The sequence below is a fragment of the Pipistrellus hanaki genome (genome assembly GCF_964339955.1).
Source record: "Pipistrellus hanaki genome assembly, chromosome: 2".
NCBI lineage: Eukaryota > Metazoa > Chordata > Mammalia > Chiroptera > Vespertilionidae > Pipistrellus > Pipistrellus hanaki.
The window spans coordinates 154,735,576-154,753,119 of NC_140504.1; the positions used below are offsets into that span (position 1 = coordinate 154,735,576).

A 17,544-nucleotide genomic window follows, 5' to 3' on the forward strand; every position below is an offset into this window, starting at 1 on the left:
TGGGCCCTTTGTGAGGTAAGAGAAGCAGCTAACATTGTCAGGGAGACAGACAGCAGGAGTCCTGCAGGAGCTCCACCCCCAGCCAATGAGTGGTTCACCGCCCTGCTCAACCTTCAACCAGACTGATTCTGGTGAGTCAAACTGCACTAGCTGCTTTTCCTCTGGGATTGAGGCACACTCTGCAAAGGAAAGGCTGAGCTTGCCTCTGCTGGGGGAGGAGGCAGGGAAGACTTATATAAAAGGGTCACACTGGAACTGAATCCTGAGAAGCATAGTATTTTTTTCAGAAAGGTTGTGAGCAAGAGGACTGGTCTATCCTGGAACCTGCTAGTTGTTAGGACAGACAAGCTGAGGCTTTGGAAATAGGAGGGGTCACATGAAGGGCTTTTAAGGGATGCTAAGGAGTTTGGGTTTTGATACAACTACTGAAAGGTTTTAGATAATATCTTCCATCAGTTCTACTCTAAAGAAGGACCCCTCTAGAATAACTTTTTTGGAAGAAATTTTCATTCTTTTCCCCCCTGTAACTAACTTTCTTTTGCTTACCTTCTCAACAGCACATTGTCTACCAACTCTTCAGTGTCGTATCACTCCTCTCCAAACTTGCTGCTGATCCCTGATTCCAAGTCCCAGCCCTTTATTAACATTTATTTTAAGGGGCTTCATTGGGCTCTCCTTGCATCCCGGAAACAACCTTCACACTGACTGAGCTTACTGAGGCAAAGCTCCGGAGCCTTTCAGGGCTTGGACTTCCATATGCAGTAAAGCTCCCAGTCTCGACCTTATCCATCAGATTCCTCCCTCCACTCCCACATGTTTTGTTCAGAAATTATTATTTCAGGAACACCATCCTAGTCTTAATAAACACAGTTTTTTCTCTCTATGCCACACTTGCTTCCATTGCCAGCCTCTACCGGCTTTTGTTTATGGTACCACCCCCTGCTTGACACCTTCCTCTTCCTGCTTTTCTTTTTTCAAATGTTTCTATTTCAGAAGGGAAGGGGGAAAGAGAGGGGGATGGGAATATCAGTGGTGGGAGAGAATCCTTGATCAGCTGCCTCCTGCACACCCCCGAACTGGGGATGGAGTCTGCAACCTGGGCATGTGCCCTGACCAGGGAATCGAATCATGACCTGCCGGTTCATATGTTGATGCTCCACCACTGAAACACACCAGCCAGGTACCTTCCTCTTTCTTGAAGCCCCTAATGGCTGCTGCCTCCACTGAATTACAGCAGGGAAGCAACCTCCTATTACGTTCTTGGTACATGGTGTCTTATACTAGTAATGTCACTTTTTAAAAACATGTCTAGCCAAAACCGATTTGGCTCAGTGGATAGAGCATTGGCCTGCGGACTGAAAGGTCTCAGGGCATGTACATTGGTTGCGGGCACATCCCTGGTGGGGTATGCAGGAGGCAGCTGGTCGATGTTTCTTTCTCATCCATGTTTCTAGCTCTCTATCCCTCTCCTTCCTCTCTGTAAAAAAATCAGTAAAAAATATTTTTTAAAAAATAAAATAAATAAATAAAAACGTGTTTAAGCATGTCAAAGCCATTTGCAAACAGGGACTAGGTCCCCAAGGACCCACAAGCTAGAGGATATGTGTGTGTTTCTATTTTCTGGATCGCTGCCCACAGTGGTGCTGGTGTGTGGGTGTGGTTTGGAACATGGCTGGTGGTTCATGAAGCAGAGCGAGCTGCTAGTGAAGATCACACAGGGTGTGGAAATGGCTCCTATCACAAGGTGAGGTGTTCACCTGCCTTCCTAAAAGCTTGGGCAGTGTTAATAGAGCTGTTCCTTGATAATGTAGGCCCTGTGGCGGATAGTCTGGGGCAGGGCCTTTTATACCATTAATAGCTCAGGTGCCTCCTGGACACTATTTTAAGATTTTATAAGCTCCAAATGGATTAGCATTCCAGTGATCCCCTTTTATGGTTTGGCTTTTTTTTTTTTTTTTTTTTCCCACCAGAGCTTTAAGACTTTTTTTTTTTTTTTTTTTTTTTTTTTTTTTTTTTTTTTTAGCTACATGTTAAGAAATGATAGGGACATATAGGGCTTGAGGACAGAAAACATTTTGTTGGAGTTGGAAGACAGACTATTGTAGTTCTGACATCTGCCAAATCTGTCAAATGTCAGAGTGATCTGGTCTGGATTTGGTCTGTCACCAGGAGAGCAGTTTGGGTCTTTAAAGCCAGACTACTCACTTCAAAGGTCAAGTGACACAGGGCTCTGAGGCTGTCTCAAGGCCTTCATTACAGATGCCATGTACAAGCTAAAATTTTACAGTTTTCTAACATCTGATTTTTACAAAAGATATATAGCTTTATAAGAAATTTTAAAAATTCAAAGGAAATTTATAATGAAAATTAAATCGCCCTCATATCTCCAACCCCTTCCCCAAAGGCACTCGGGTTATCAATTTTACATGTAGGCTTACAGAAATAGCTGTGAATGTCTGGAGGGGTGTGTGTCCTGGTTTAAAATCTCTCTCCTTTTTATGCAAATAAGAATCCACTTTAGAAACTATTACAAACTTTCCTTTTTTCACTTTTAAATATATTAGAAATTTTTAGACACATATTTTTTTTTAAATAATTGTGTAATAGCCTGCTGTATGGATATACTCAAAATATTCAACCTGTCCTAATGGCAGCTTTCTTTATGCCCAATTTTTGGCTTCTATTTCTAGTGCCCTAATGAACATATTTATACTATACAACTTTGGCTATGTGTGTGGCAATTTCTGTTACCCATTTCCCGTGTTACTTTAACCTTTGTGTGCCTGTCTTAGCATTTCTTGTAGGATTTTTATGGGCTCTTGTCATGCACACAACCCCAAAGCTACCAGCTCGGAAGCCAGGTGTCTGACCAGAGCTGCTTCCCACCATGCTATTTCAGGCTTTTGGGACATGAGACTGGTGTCTCAGCATTGGACAAGAGTGATCTTTAAGCTAAGCTGGTTCAACTCCTAGTCCTTGAATCCCCTCTAATGCTGACAGCAGCATCCTTACAGACTGCATTCCACAGGTCATCACAGTATTGCCACTAAGTGAGGGCCTCTCAATCTATTCAGCTCAGAGGCGCTGATTTTGAGAAAGACTCCCCTCATACCCAGAACTTCAAGATCTTTTAGAAGGAATAGCATAGTGGTGGATGGCACATCCTGCTTTTATGTGGATTTGTGATCCACTATTTATTAGCTGACTAATGCTGGGCCAGTTACTCAGTCCTCCATGCCTGTTTCCTCATCTGAAAAATGAGGATAATAGCACACCTTCATAAAGCTATTGTATGGATATATGTTAACACATGAAAAATGTTTTTTTTAAAGTGCCTGGTATATATAAAATAATATGTATATAAACAATATAATTATATACCCTACTATAATTATATATCATGCAGATGATATATGTGAAAAATATATACATAAAATTTAAAAGTATACATAACCTATTGCTATTATTACTGTTCTTGCTATGATAACAGTGGTAAAACCCCTCAACAGACAGAAAAGACATCAAGTATGAGTCTTCTGGGAAGAAAGTGAATGAATGTTCTTTGTTTTATTTAAACCAAGTGCTTTACATTTAAGAATAATTTTTACTTATCCTCATAACAGTATACATGGGAGATACTATCAATTCTACATTACAGGGGGTAAAACTAGGGCTCAGGGGTTAGGCAAGTTGCCGAAGAGTTATCCACATAGTAAGGAGCAGAGGTGGGGTTTGCATCCCAGCCTTATCTCAAAGGCACTAAATTGCAGGGACAGATATCCTATTGAGGCAGACATAGCTGAATCCAGCTCTTTCCCTGAGCAGCAGCCAGTACCGCCAGCTTCTGGCCTGAGGAAGGTTATGGATAATAGAATACACTGGGCATTTGAAGAGAAGAATCTTGGAGGAGAAGGGCTATAAGGTGTGAGAGAGTGTGGGGCTGCCAACAACCTGGGCCTGGGAAGAACATTTGCATACCGCTTTCCTCCCCTCTGCCTTCCATAAATGCACAGTCTTGCTCCTTATTCAGATGTCTTAAGCTTCCAGACCTTCCACCAGAGATGGACCATCTGGCCCACAAGGAGCTGTTACCTCCTCAGACTGCACAGCAGTGCCTCCCTTTGCTTCCTCTCTCATCTGCCAGCTGAGCAACCTCTCTCCTAAAATCTTTTCCATACACAGTGGGATGACTTACTGACTTCCTGCTAAAACCAAAATAGTCTGGGTTCTATCTGTTCTATGCTAAGATGGGGCTGGGAACAAACATTATGGTAAAGCTTCAAATCTCAAATTCGAATGAGTCAGTGTCAGGTTAGGGGTAAGCAAATGGCAAAAATACCTGCTTTTAAAATTTCTTTTAAAGTAAATTAAGGTGGAGGAGGGGAACATAGGCATATAGAGGAATGAAAAGCAATCAGTCTGAGTTTAGGTTATAACCTTCAGAAAACTCCCATCAGGGCAGTAATGACTCAGATGGTAACCTAGTGTGAATGACTTCAGTTTATTCACGGATTCCAAGTACCCTAGTTTCCTCTTAACTGCAATGGGAAACTTAGATATGCTCATGTTTAGACCCCATCAACTGACCCCTAAGGCTTTATACCTTACCTCCACAATGGAATAGTTCTTGGCCCAAGTGCTGTTCGCTGGATCTGGAATTTCTCTGTTACACCACTGAGGTCTGAGGGCTGACAGGAGAACAGACACCCTATAGATATAGAACACATTGACATTAGGTTAAGCGAATACATGTGACATGGAAGCACGGGTTCTTAGCACAGTGATTTCAATGCAGGGGTATGCAAATAACTGAAATGTAAACGCTGAAGGAGAAAAATGATGCATCCTCTAAGGATGGACTAGTTTTCTGTGAAGTTTGGATAGGTTATAGAGTCACCATGCAGTCACTGGGGTTTGTGATGGCACTTTTGCTCTGTAATGTCACCATGCAGCCACGCGTTTATTCAACAAACATTCACTATTGACCAGCACAGTGCTGGGGTAGAACAGCAAACAAGAAGGCATGGTCCCTACTCCTGGGAGTTTTCTAATCATGTGACTACAATGTTTATAAAGAGTTTGTAATAAGTAAATTATGCTAAAAGAAAGAAAACAAGCAGGATACAAGTGATATAAATAACTTAAAATAGACCATGCAAAAAAATGCCAAGAAAAATACCATAGAGAAACATTCAAACTGTTAAGAGTACTTGTATTTGGTGATCAGAGGAAATATGGCTTTTTTTTTTTCTTTCTTTCTTTCTTTCTACATCTCTAGGTTTTTTTCTTTCTACATCTCTACTTTTATGATGTAGGAGGAAAAAATCCTATAAATGCATATGGTTAGATATTTTGACTATATTTTTAAAAAATTCAAGACCAATATGACACATCTTTAAAACCTTAAGCTTCGATGTTTAATAAGAATGGTAAGCTCTGGAATGTGTTTAGCCCTTTGAAACAAAAGATGTGGCCATATGACTAGTTTTTCTCCAAAGAAATGTGAGCAGAGGTACTTGTGACATAGGATAGATAGATCATGCAGATGAGGACAGTGCCCAAAGGGTGGTGGGCCACAAAAGTGAAATAAAACTGGGTCCCTAAATGACCCAGTGGAGCAGAGCTGCCAACCAACCTGGATGACTTAGCTCTTATATGGAAGAGAAATAAACTATTTTATTAAAGCCAGAATATTTGGGGCTTTCCTTCCTTCCCTTCTTTCCTTTCTTTCCCTTTCTTCCCTTCCTTCCTTCCTAGAGGAAGGGAGAGAGATAGAGAGCTAGAAACGTCAATGAGAGAGAAACATTGACCAGCTGCCTCTTGTACATCCCCTACCAGGGATGTGCCCATAACCAATGTACATGCCCTGGACCAGAATCGAACCTGGGACCTTTCAGTCCCCAGACCGACGCTCTACCACTGAGCCAAACCGGCTTTGGCCCTTCCCTCCTTTTTTAAATAGAAGTTTTGACCCTTACTGATACTATTTCCCTGAAGAGGATACATGTGATCCTAGTTAACTCTTTTTTAGTTAAACTTTTTCGAAATCTACCTAAAGAGAGCTCTGCTTTGAAGTACCTGTCACACACAGGGTTTCAATAAATGTAAAGCCTTTCAGACAAATTCAATGGTTGGCAGAGTGACTTTGAGCTGGTCTTATTTTTACCTCTTCTCCTATGTTATACAACATCTGAAGAAAACTTTGTATTGAGTAACTGCCTCCTTAAAAATTCTCTCAATAAAATAATATGTTTAAAGAAATTTTAGAAAATATAAATAAAGGAACTAAAACCACCTATGATTTTATTCCCTAATATAACTGCCATTAATATTTTGGTGTATATTCTTGGGGCAGAGAGTGTTAATTACTGCCCAAAACCTGAGCACCTTGATGTATTGGGACAACCATCAACCCAGCTGTGAGGCCACGATTCTAAACCTCCCTGCCTCACTAAGTTCTGGCCAATGAAATCTAACCAAAAGTATCCTGTGTGACCTTTTCATGTAAAGTCTTCTGAGAGGGGAAGTGTGGGCACCTTCTTTTTCCCTGTAGTTGTAGAAAGCAGGCATGATGGCTATCATTCCTACAGCCATTGGATCATGAGGTGTAACGGATGGAAGCCAATGTCAGGATAATGAAGCAGAAAGATGCATTGGAGCTATTCACCAACCCTTGACCTGAGTTGACTTCCCTTACCTGAGTGAGAAGCTGTTAGCTACAATAGTTTGTCATATTATTTTGGATTTTTATCTTATATACAACCAAATTTAATAACTGATAATATCATGTGTGTACTATGTTTTTAAAAAATGGAAGTACATCTTTTGCAAGCTGCTTTTAAAATCTAGCAAATATTCGTGATTTCATTTTTTTCTACATCTTTAATGAATGCATAATATTGCTAGATAGCATGAGCTATATCATGATTTTGTTAATTCTGTTTCAAATGATTTTCCTTTTATGAACAATACCATTACGTTATACTTAGAATAAATTTCTAGTTAAAAATTGCTATGTCAATGATAGGACATTTTTTAAAATTTAATATATATTGCCAATCCAAAAAGAAGTAAATTTAGTCTTTCACCAGCAATGTATGAGAGTGTCCATTTCTTGGACTCATAGCAGCGATAACAATTATTTAAAAAGACAGTTACCAAAACTGGCAGGTGTACCCAACTTACTTTTGCCGGAAGTAACGCATTGAGAAAATGCCCACCAGGATGACAGCAGTGCAGATGCTTGGTGCCATAAATGTGCTCCAATTGGCTTTACCTGAAAAGACAGCAAACCCTGTGATTGAGTTATCTTCAGTGAACATTTCAAAATACTCTGTCGTGTGAAACTCTGGGCCCTCTCACAGCTCCTGGGTGGCTGGGCCCAGGAAGAGGCCGAGTCATTTTATCCATTCATTTAAGAGGAGGGGCCTCAGGGAGCCAATTCCATCATTCTGGGAGGAGCTCCAGCCCTACAAACAGTTTGATACACAACACACTGGCTGTGAACTGCCCTGAATTCTAGCACTGGATCTTCTGCTGACTGATCTGTGATCTGTGGACTTCAGATTCTTGATCCATGAAAGGTGAGTGATTATGTCTACATGAAGGTTTCTGTGAACATTAGAGTTAGTGTATTTAAAGCCCAAGACGATGTATCTGAACACAGAAGGCCCTCGAGAAATAGGAGCTAGTAATTTTACCAAACCACTGGATAAACCCTCTCTATAAGTAGGGTCTTCAAAATTGTTTTGATTTCTTCCTCTGAACATGTATTTCGCCATGTGTCAGAATTATTCATTAAGTCATCCAGTGTTCATTATTAATCACGTACCAGGCCCTATTGCATGCTGAGATATGAAGGGGAATAGGAACACGGGCTCTGCTGTCTTTAGAAGTCATGAATGTAGCCAGAAGAGAGAGATGTAAACAACTGTAAAACGCAAGTGCAAGGTGTGTAGCAGAGGACAGCATGGGCTATGACTTCATTTACAGCTCAGGATGGGTTCCCAAAAGGCATGATGTCGAAAGTGTAGAGTTGGATGGACAGGAGTTGGCTAAGTGGGCAAGTTAGGGAAGTGCAGACTAGACTGAGATCTATGCAAAGTCATGGGAGGAGGAAACAGGTAGCCCTTTCAGGGGACTATGGTAGTCTGGTCTTGCTTTGGAGTACAAATGAGTGTGAGGCAGAGGATGAACCTAGATGAGAAAGTAGGACCAAGTCATGCAGGTCCTGGGAACAGAGCAGTTTGAATCCTAGCTTGCAGCCCTTGGGGAACCGAGGATACGTTGCAGCAAGAGGTGGAATGTCAGCACTAGGGGTCTTGCAGAAAGATTCTTTTGATGGAATAAAGGACAGGCTGGGAGGGAAGGTGAGCAGGGGAACTAGGGACCAGAGACGTGCTAGGTTCAGTGAGAGGTGTATTACCAGGGCTGAATGGGGGAGTTAATGCAGGCAGCCTTGTTACCACCCCTTACAAACAGCCCAATCTGACATTTCTTCAGCCTCTGCCTTCTTTCCTGGGCAGATGGACAGTTGGAGCACCACAAGTAGAATGATGCTGAGCTCTTCATCTAATTAACTGCTCACAAGTTAACTTTCATGGGAGTAGCAAGGGATTGAAAAGAAGATGGGTTTTTCATTTTCCCAGTGGAGAAGTGCCTGGCATAGAACAACAGTCCTGAATAACCAACTTGATACTCCCTGTCAGAAAGCAAGAACAGTGTGTTTTACTCTTGGGGCCAATGCAAGCTAGTGCTGCCAGAGAGAACAATGTAACTTAGCTTGTGGAAGCCCAGGACAGCTGGGTCACTTTACATACTCAACCTTATGTAACTCAAATCTGAGTTTGAGTTGTAGGTCTGCCATTTACCACCTCTATGACCTTGGATAATTTTTCTGTACCTTACATTTGTAAAAAGGTATCCTAATCCCTCATTCCTTCATTTCATATTGAGCACCTGGTAGTGTGACCAGGTATAATTGTGTAAAGCAGGCATGGTTGTAGTCAAGATTAAACGAACAAAATATGTGTTGTGTAGGTTGAATTGTGTGCTCCCACACCAAAAATTCATATGTTGAAGTCCTAATCTCCAGGACCCCAAAAAGTGACCTCGTTTGAAAATAGGGTTGTTGCAGATGTAATTAGTTAAGATGAGGTCAGACTGCAATATGGGGCCTCTAATCCAATATGATTGGCATCTTTATAACACAGGGAAGTTTGAATACTAGGACACGTACAAGGAAACCTCAACGTGAAGATGAAGGCAGAGATCCACAAGCCAAGCAATGCCAAAGATTGCCTCCAGACTCAAGGTGAAAGGCATAAAACAGATTCCTTCATAGTCTTCAGAAGAAACGAACTCTGCTGACACCTTGATTTTGAACCTCCAGCCTCCAGAAAATAAAATCCTATTGTCTAACGCCCAATTTATGGTGGTTGGTTACAGGAGCCCAGCAAACTAATGTGGTGTAAAAGCACTTAACACAATGACTAGTACATAGCTATCTGATATGCCATAGTTGCTATTGCTATTGTTGAGATTATTCTCATTATTCATTAAATGGATATTTAGTGAACAAGTGCTATGTGGTGGGCACCATTCTAGTCCTTGAAGATAGAGAATAGATACCAGTCCCTGCCTATTGGATTTGGAGTTTGATACGGGTCAAACGTAGTACATTATGCAAGAAATAGAAGGTGCATTTGGGAAGGCTACCTGGAGGAGGAACCATTTCCACCGAGTTTTGAAAATTGAGTAGATACTGTCTCCAAGCAGACAGTAACGTGGTAGGGCAGTCCAGCTTTGGAAACAAGTGTAAAGATAGAGCAGTAAGGGAGTTATGAGCAACTTAAAAACCTGATAATCTCCATGCCAAAGGCTGTGGGACTGTATACCTGTGTGGGAACCCGGGGTGGACTCTCCATCTCTAAAGTTGTTCTTACCTTGCAGACAAAATTCCCTCTCATTTCCTCGGGGGCTTTCGCCAGCTGCTGTCAGAGCTGTCATCCATAGGACGTATCTCACTCTGGGCTGCAGGCTGTCTATTAGATATGAATTTTCAGAGACGCTATAGGGAATTTCTGAGAGGAAGATAAAGGAAGCAAGGTACAGATTAAAGGGAATATTTGAATATGGGCTTTTACTCATTTTTATTTGTTAATGCTTCATTTAGTTTGAAAGAGAAAAGCGCATTTCTGCTTTAAAATATTCTTAATTAGTACTTAATACTTTAGTAGGCCCTACATGCTGTCATGTATGGAGGTCTCACTTTCCAGCATATTAGAAGAGGTAAATATTTTTTTCTGGGGCAAAATCTTTTCAAAGAATTTTATCGTTTTGCTTTTGAAATTATTTAGCTGTAGTTAACTCCTACTTTTTAAAAATGTTTTTATTGACTTGAGAGAGAGAGAGAGAATCATTGACCTGCTGCCTCCTGCATGCCTCCTACTGGGGATGGAGTCTGCAACCAGGAATCAAACCAGTGACCTCATGGTGCATGAGACGACACTCAACCAGCTGAGCCATAGTGGTTAACTCCTTTTATTTCCTATAATGTTTCTGGCATTTACCAGGTATATTTGAGAATCTTTGGGAAAGAAATTTAATATACAAATTGTTTTCAATTGACCTTTTAGAAAGCTAAGTTTAGCAATTAATGAGACAGATATTTAAGCAACATATATTAATTTTGATTTTCCACTTTCTTTGTAAGCGATGAGTATTGAGCTTAGTAGGCTTACTATGATCTACTACAGTTTGATGTAAAATTTAAAACATAGAGCAGCAGTATTTAAGATTAGGTTTATTTTGGCAGTTTAAGCCTAAATCATTAGTTCCCTATGCTCTCCACACACCCCTGCAGATTCTCAGCAGGGAAGATTTTGTTTTTGAGCAATGCACTGAGGCTGTTTGTAGGTAGCCTTCAGTAAGCAGCCTTCAGCAATCTTCTGTGTGGGAGTAGGGTGGGAGGACATATAATGAAGGGCAGAACTTCAATAGGAGCAGCCTGCTGGCTCGCTCAGCAGACTTGCCCCTTTGCTGGTGACTAGAACTCAGCACTTTGTGCCTCAGCATCACGTTTACTAACTCAGAAACCCCAGGACAAGTCACATGATGACCCTATTTGCTGAAATTATTTCAACAGTCACAAATATGTACAATATATTTAACTCTGCTCTGGACAAGGCACCAAGTATACAAAGACACTGTATCTGCATCAAAGAATTTACATCAATGAGGAAAACAGACCCCTTACACTCCCTACCCCTGCTCACTATGGGTGCCCAGCAAGATGGAGCCCTATAATATTACATCCTGTTGGAAAAAGGTACCCTGTGGGAAATTCCCAGGCCTACTCTAACCTGATGAAATTGCTTGCACAGACTTAAGCTATGAGAACAAAGTTAAAAAAAAAAACTCTTTCCTTCTTCCTAAGTCGGGATTAAAATATTAATTTTGAAGCAACCTTCTGCTCATCTTGCTGCAGCAAAGCATCAGCAAGCATCAGGGAGTCAACCATCAGATAGTGTGAAGGCATCTTTAGCTTTGGGAGTGAAAGAAGATGTCGGAACAGAAGAGAAGAAATTTGAATGGTATACTGGGCCAAAAGGTTTACACACACACACACACACACACGTATATTTAAAGAATAAATAAATATATTTGAAGAATAAAACTATGGGGGAGCAGTAGGGAGGAGGATGGTGTTAGCAGTTTGGTTGGCAAAATAGGTTGAGTTGAGTAATGGGAGAAAGAAATCATGCAGGAAATACTGGTTCTGCCGCCTGGGACTGGGCTGTGTTCTCAGACACAGATAACAGGGCCATTCAATCCTTAGTCCTCTGAAACTTTAGGCTCAGGTAGTTAAAAGACAAAGGTACCAGTTTAGAAAGATGTGATAGTGGCCAATCATCTGAAAGGCAAAGAGTAAGAACGTCAAGTGGTCTCCCGAAAAACAGCTGCATTATTACAAAAAATTAGTTTTCCCCTCACCGTCTACCTTGATTTAACAACATGGGTGTGTGTGTGTGTGTGTGTGTGTGTGGTAATCACCCATTTGTTATTCAACAAATACTGTTTTTATTAAGCACGTACTATGTGCTTGGCTGTCTTGTAAGCAAACAGCTATGGTGTCTGCCCTCATGATACTTAATTTCTGTGGGCAAAAATAGTCAAGTAGAACAAAGCATAGCATTCACCAGTACAGAGGAGCACCCGCCACTGGTGCACATGGCGGTACCCACCAACTTCCCGAGGGGAATTCTCCACCATAGTCCGCTGGGAAGCACTAACACGGATGCCTGGGCCCTGCCCAGGTCCACAGCTCTCCTCTGCTGACCAGCAGAGCTCAGGGCTCTGACCGCACCCTGCATGTCTGTCAGTCTGGGGCCTCGTGGGCAGCGCCACAGACCTTAGATAGCACCCTCCCACTTGGCTATCCATCCTGCTCTTGCTGTTGTGGTACCGCCATCCGGGTATCTTTTTCCTTCAGCCTCCTGCCCTCTGTCACTCTCTAGAATAGGGGTGTCGAACTCAATCAGAGAAGGGGCCAAAATCTAAAATCCAGCCTAAATCGTGGGCCGAATGGTTTACTGAACAGTCATAAACTGACAATGTCATAAACTGACAGCGGAGTGCAGTGATGACAGCGCGGTGCGGGCTACATTGCAAGGCCTGGCGGGCTGGATTTGGCCCGTGGGCCTTGTGTTTGACACATGTGCTCTAGAAGCTGCACTTGTGAATGTACCTGTGATTTCTGGTTATCAAATGCAATCAGTCAGTCCCTGATCATAGCAGTTACATTTTTTTTTATTTTTTTTTAGTGCTTTTCCATCTCCTTCAATAGACTGTGAACTCTGTGAGACAGGGAATGGGTCTTACTCATCAATATGTGCTTCATGAATAAAAGGAATATAACCTAAAACAGGGCCTCCTTCCCTTTTGATGGATTTTTAAATACCCTTATATAGACTTTAGAGTCATCAGATTTGTGGCAAAATAAAGTAGGTCTTTTTTTTACATCTACAACAACAGTTTTATGAACCAAATGACCATGCTTATCTGTCTGGTTGTAAGTAGGTCTCTCGGTTTAAACTCTGCCAAAATGAAAATTGGGAGGTGGAGGGGAGAAAATTCCACATGAAGAGTTCAAAATGGCTTAGGAGGAGGTCAACTGATTTGTCACCTTTTGGGGTGTTTTTCAGAACTGACCTTGGCTGGCCCAGTGGGAAGCAGTTCTGTTCAATGATACATCATCCTATTTATCAATGGTGGGTTAAGTGAATGACTGTAAAGTCTTATAATGGAATACTAGAGAGCTAGTAAGAAGAATGAAGCAAATCCATCTGGACTGATGTGGAAAGATCTCCAGTACTTACTATTGAGAAGTAAAAACAAAATGAAAATCAGAATACACAGGGTAGGGGCAGGTTAGAAGAGTCAATGGGGGAAAAAGGGGGACATATGTAATACTTTCCACAATAAAAATTAAAACAAACAAACAGAACACAGATGATTATTCAAAAGAGTAGAGGCCTGGTGCACGAAATTTATGCACAGGTTGGATCCTTCAGCTTGACTGGCAATCAGGGGTGATCAGGTTCTCCTGCTCCCCACCTCCTTGCCTCATCCTTCCCTAGCTCCCTCAGTGGCCTGCCACCTCTTGTTGCCCACCATATTCCGTGCCGCCCCCTGGTGGTCAGCACACATAATAGCAAGCGATTGAACTGTTCTCCCAGTTGAACTCCAGAGGGGACACTTTGCGTATTAACCATATATATATATCACACACACACATACACAGAGGCTTGTGTAGGTCTTAAAATTTTTTTCTGGCTGAACACAAAGAACTGCTAACAGTCTAAGAATAAAGGAAGGAATAATTTTGACTTTATGTCTTACTGAACTTTTGAATGTTTTTATCACTTGCAAGTATTATTTATATAATAAAAAATTAACTAGATTCAAAAGTCCTAACTCAGAAAAGCAACACTGTAGGTCTTATAAGGTCAAGAGAGAGGACCAACGGCTCAAGTTTCCCAGGTAAAAACCCCTCTCGCAGGCAGCACCCTGGCACCCATATCTCATGGTGGCTCTGTTACATTCTTCTTGGACCCACTTCTCATGAATGAACAAAAAAGTTGCTTCTTTATGATAAATTTTCTTGAAAGAAAGCTGCCTTTGAAATAAGGAGAAGGGCAAGTCAAGAATAAATCAAAATTAGAACATCAAGTCTGGCAGGTGCCTTGGAGCTGCTATGAATACGTGATCCATGATTATGCTCCAGCCAGAATTTATTTTAATTGCTTTAGTCTTATAGTTATAATTAGTGGCCTGGGGAACAGATTCATGCACATTGAAATAAAATTAATTAGAATATATATTTTAATATTGCTAGTTGCCCTTTATAATAGAAGTGTCAGAGGTGAAAGAAAAATAGTAAAAGGTACTGAAAACTATATAAATTTATTAAAATAACATATAACAATAAAGACATGAGAACAAAAACATTGATAAAAACAATGACTGATAAATTTATTAAACTTATTCTGCTATCTCTCTGTATACCATATTAAGAGTAAACACACTTTGAGTGCTTGACTAATTTCCCTTGTGACGAAGTATTTACAACTTTAACATTAACATCGAAGTATTTACAACTTTAACATTAACGTCGCATGCTCTTCTAACTCGAGAGAAAGCAACATACAACTAACCATGTCCAAAAACTTTTTCCAGCCCAGTGAAGCACCCCAACTTCTCTTTCAGGCAATTGTCAAGCAACACTGCAGTAAATGTAAATATCAACAGGAAGCAGACTATTGTAGATCATGCAGGGAGAACAAAGAGTAAAATATTTCATTGTAGCAGTGTTTGACTATATTCTGCACAATGAGAAAACCTGAGTCATTTTCAAGTTCCACCATTCTTCTTTTCAGTTGGGTCAAGTTTCTAAACTGTCTAAATCTCCACATTCTGGCTAATGAAAAGAAAATAGGATTCCACCAAGTCTCCTATCTACCTACTCCAGGACTTCTATTGTAAAATGTTTGTACCTGGCTATAAAGCAAATTGGGTTCCTGGGCTGAAGAAACTCCAAGGAGGCTAGTCACTAGAGAGAGGAAGCTGGGCATTGATATGTGATGTCATTACCCAGCACCCACAGCCACAGTTTCCAGGCTGGGCTGGGGGCTGCATTTTGCTCTATAGGGTCTCAACAGCATTGACTGTGATTTGGTGGGCTGTCACTCAGGATGGTGGTGGGGCCTTTGTCCCACTTGGGGGAAGCCTAGTATTGCTTTGTCAGTGCCATGTCCATGGTGCCATTTCTCTGTAAATGGCCAGTCACGGCAGCTCCTGCATTGAGCATCATAGCAACCAGTTGGATGGTCAGACACTTAGCATATTAAGCCTTTTATATATATATATATAGTCTAGAGGCCCAGTACACCAAATTCAAGTGCAGGGTGGATGGGGGGTGTCTCAGTCTGGCCTGCACCCTCTCCAACCAGGACCCCTCGGGGATGTCTGACTATCTGACATCTCTCTCGCAATCTGGGACCACTGGCTTCTAACCACTCACCTGCCTGCCTGTCTGATTGACCCTAACCACTCTCCCCTGCCCGTCTGATCGCCCCTAACTGCCTCTGCCTCGGCCCCCATCACCGTGGCTTTGTCCAGAAGGCTGTCCAGAAGATGTCCAGTCTAATTATCATATTATCCTTTTATTAGTATAGATTATAGGTCATAAGGAATTACTTAAATTGTATCATAATTTACCCATTTTGAGAATAAAATAGTATACTATAATAGTATTTGTGAATGTGGGGACTCCAAAGTTCCCCTTGTAAACCTCACGGGTCTATATAATAGTACTAAAGTGTCTTTATTGCTTTTTGAAATGCTACCTCCCGATGTGAATAAGTTCCTTGAGAGCCTGGTCCATAATCTTCATTTCTTTAATTTGCTTCGCACATAACATATATCCAGTAACTGTGCATATGAGTTTAGATGTCTTTTTTCCTTCAGTTCATTTAACAATATTTACTGTTTACATTCCACTAAGTGCCAGGCACAGCGCTAGCACTTTGTATGCACATGCATGTGCTAGTGTCCTCCTGACATCTGAACAAGGAAGGCCCCCCAGCATTCTTTTCTCACACGTACCACAAAACTGAGGCTGGGAAGTGGAGCTCTGTTCCTTCCAGTATATCCTGTAATGGAGGATGCAGCCCATCTGGTCCTGGGCTGGAATTCTGTCCCACGAAATTAAAACGCGCCCCTTGTCCTCTGCGACGGCATTAATGTGGGGGCCACTTAGTGGTGCTGTAAAGTAGAGCACAGGAGGCTGTGTCACCCCTTCAAGTCCAAATCATGAAACGAAAGCAAAACGTGGCCAAAGGTTCCCAAGACTCACCTCTGGGCGCAGAGTCCCCCCGGACGGCGCGGTATCCTCCCCGGGGCCCTGACAGGGCGTACACGCGGATTTCATAGCAGATGTGAGGTTTTATGTTCTCTGCAAGGAAAGGGAGTTCTTACCACAGCGGCGGGATCACCTGTGAGTCACTGAAGGAGCCACCTCCAGAGCTGATAGACACATCCAAGGCATTTCTTGCCCTTTCTTAGCGTGAAGATGGCTCAAGGGCAAAGGAATGACCTGTCACGAAATCTCAGCCTCCTCTTTGCCATGGAACCGCCTCCTGGAAGCCACGGCTCCCACTCCAACGTCTGTCTCAGAGTGAACAACTAAGCAAACCTGAGTTTCTTTTGAAGGCCATCGTGATTAAGGAGACAAAAGCTAGCCCAGTCTCAACCAGGATTTAAATATCAACATACAGCTTTTGAAACAAAACTCACCTTCCAGGAAACAAACAAACAAACAAAACAAACAAAAAAACAACAACTTTGATGTCTACAAATAAATCATTTGCCATTTATCAAAAAGTACTGGGCCGAAACCGGTTTGGCCCAGTGGTAGAGCATCGGTCTGCAGACTGGAAGGTCCCAGGTTCGATTCCGGTCAGGGGCGTGTACGTTGGTTGCGGGCACATCCCCGGTATGGGGTGTGCAAGAGGCAGCTGGTCGATGTTTCTCTCTCATCGATGTTTCTAACTCTCTCTCTCCCTCCCTACCTCTCTGTGAAAAATCAATAAAATATATTAAAAAAAAACACACAAAAAAAACAGTGAGGCTGGGTGTTTCAGGCACAGAACCTGGAAGGCTCTTCAGTTCCACAGGCACTTATCGGGATCTGACTGGGGAGCTGAGGATGACACGTTTGGTGTGGCTAACCAGGGCACGCTCAGTGCAATCCGACCCATTGCTCCTTCTCTACCTGTCCGCACCAAGATTCAATTAGATCTCAAGTTGCTTCACAGCGTGGAAGATTTGGAAGGTCCCCGGGGATGTTCATGCACTTTCGTAGCTTTTAAACTGCCACCCTGTGCAATGTCCTATCTGCTACGAAGTTCATTGGCAAGACACTCTTTCCTGCTCAAGCTCCTCATTTCCATTATTTCTACTTGTTATAAAGAAAAAGGGCCC

General features: G+C 42.0%; 1 protein-coding gene across 2 annotated transcripts in view; it reads right to left on the minus strand.

The window, feature by feature from the left end:
* The window catches only part of IL12RB2 (interleukin 12 receptor subunit beta 2), a 73,702-nt gene that overhangs the window by 12,372 nt on the left and 43,786 nt on the right, over positions 1–17,544 (minus strand). For both annotated transcript variants that reach the window (XM_084875619.1, XM_084875618.1), the window contains exons 11-15: positions 16,418–16,516; positions 16,168–16,326; positions 9,945–10,082; positions 7,186–7,276; positions 4,609–4,708 (exon numbers count right to left, since the gene is read on the minus strand). In XM_084875619.1, the coding sequence (XP_084731745.1) occupies positions 4,609–4,708; positions 7,186–7,276; positions 9,945–10,082; positions 16,168–16,326; positions 16,418–16,516 (587 nt within the window). The remainder of the gene's footprint in view (positions 1–4,608; positions 4,709–7,185; positions 7,277–9,944; positions 10,083–16,167; positions 16,327–16,417; positions 16,517–17,544) is intronic.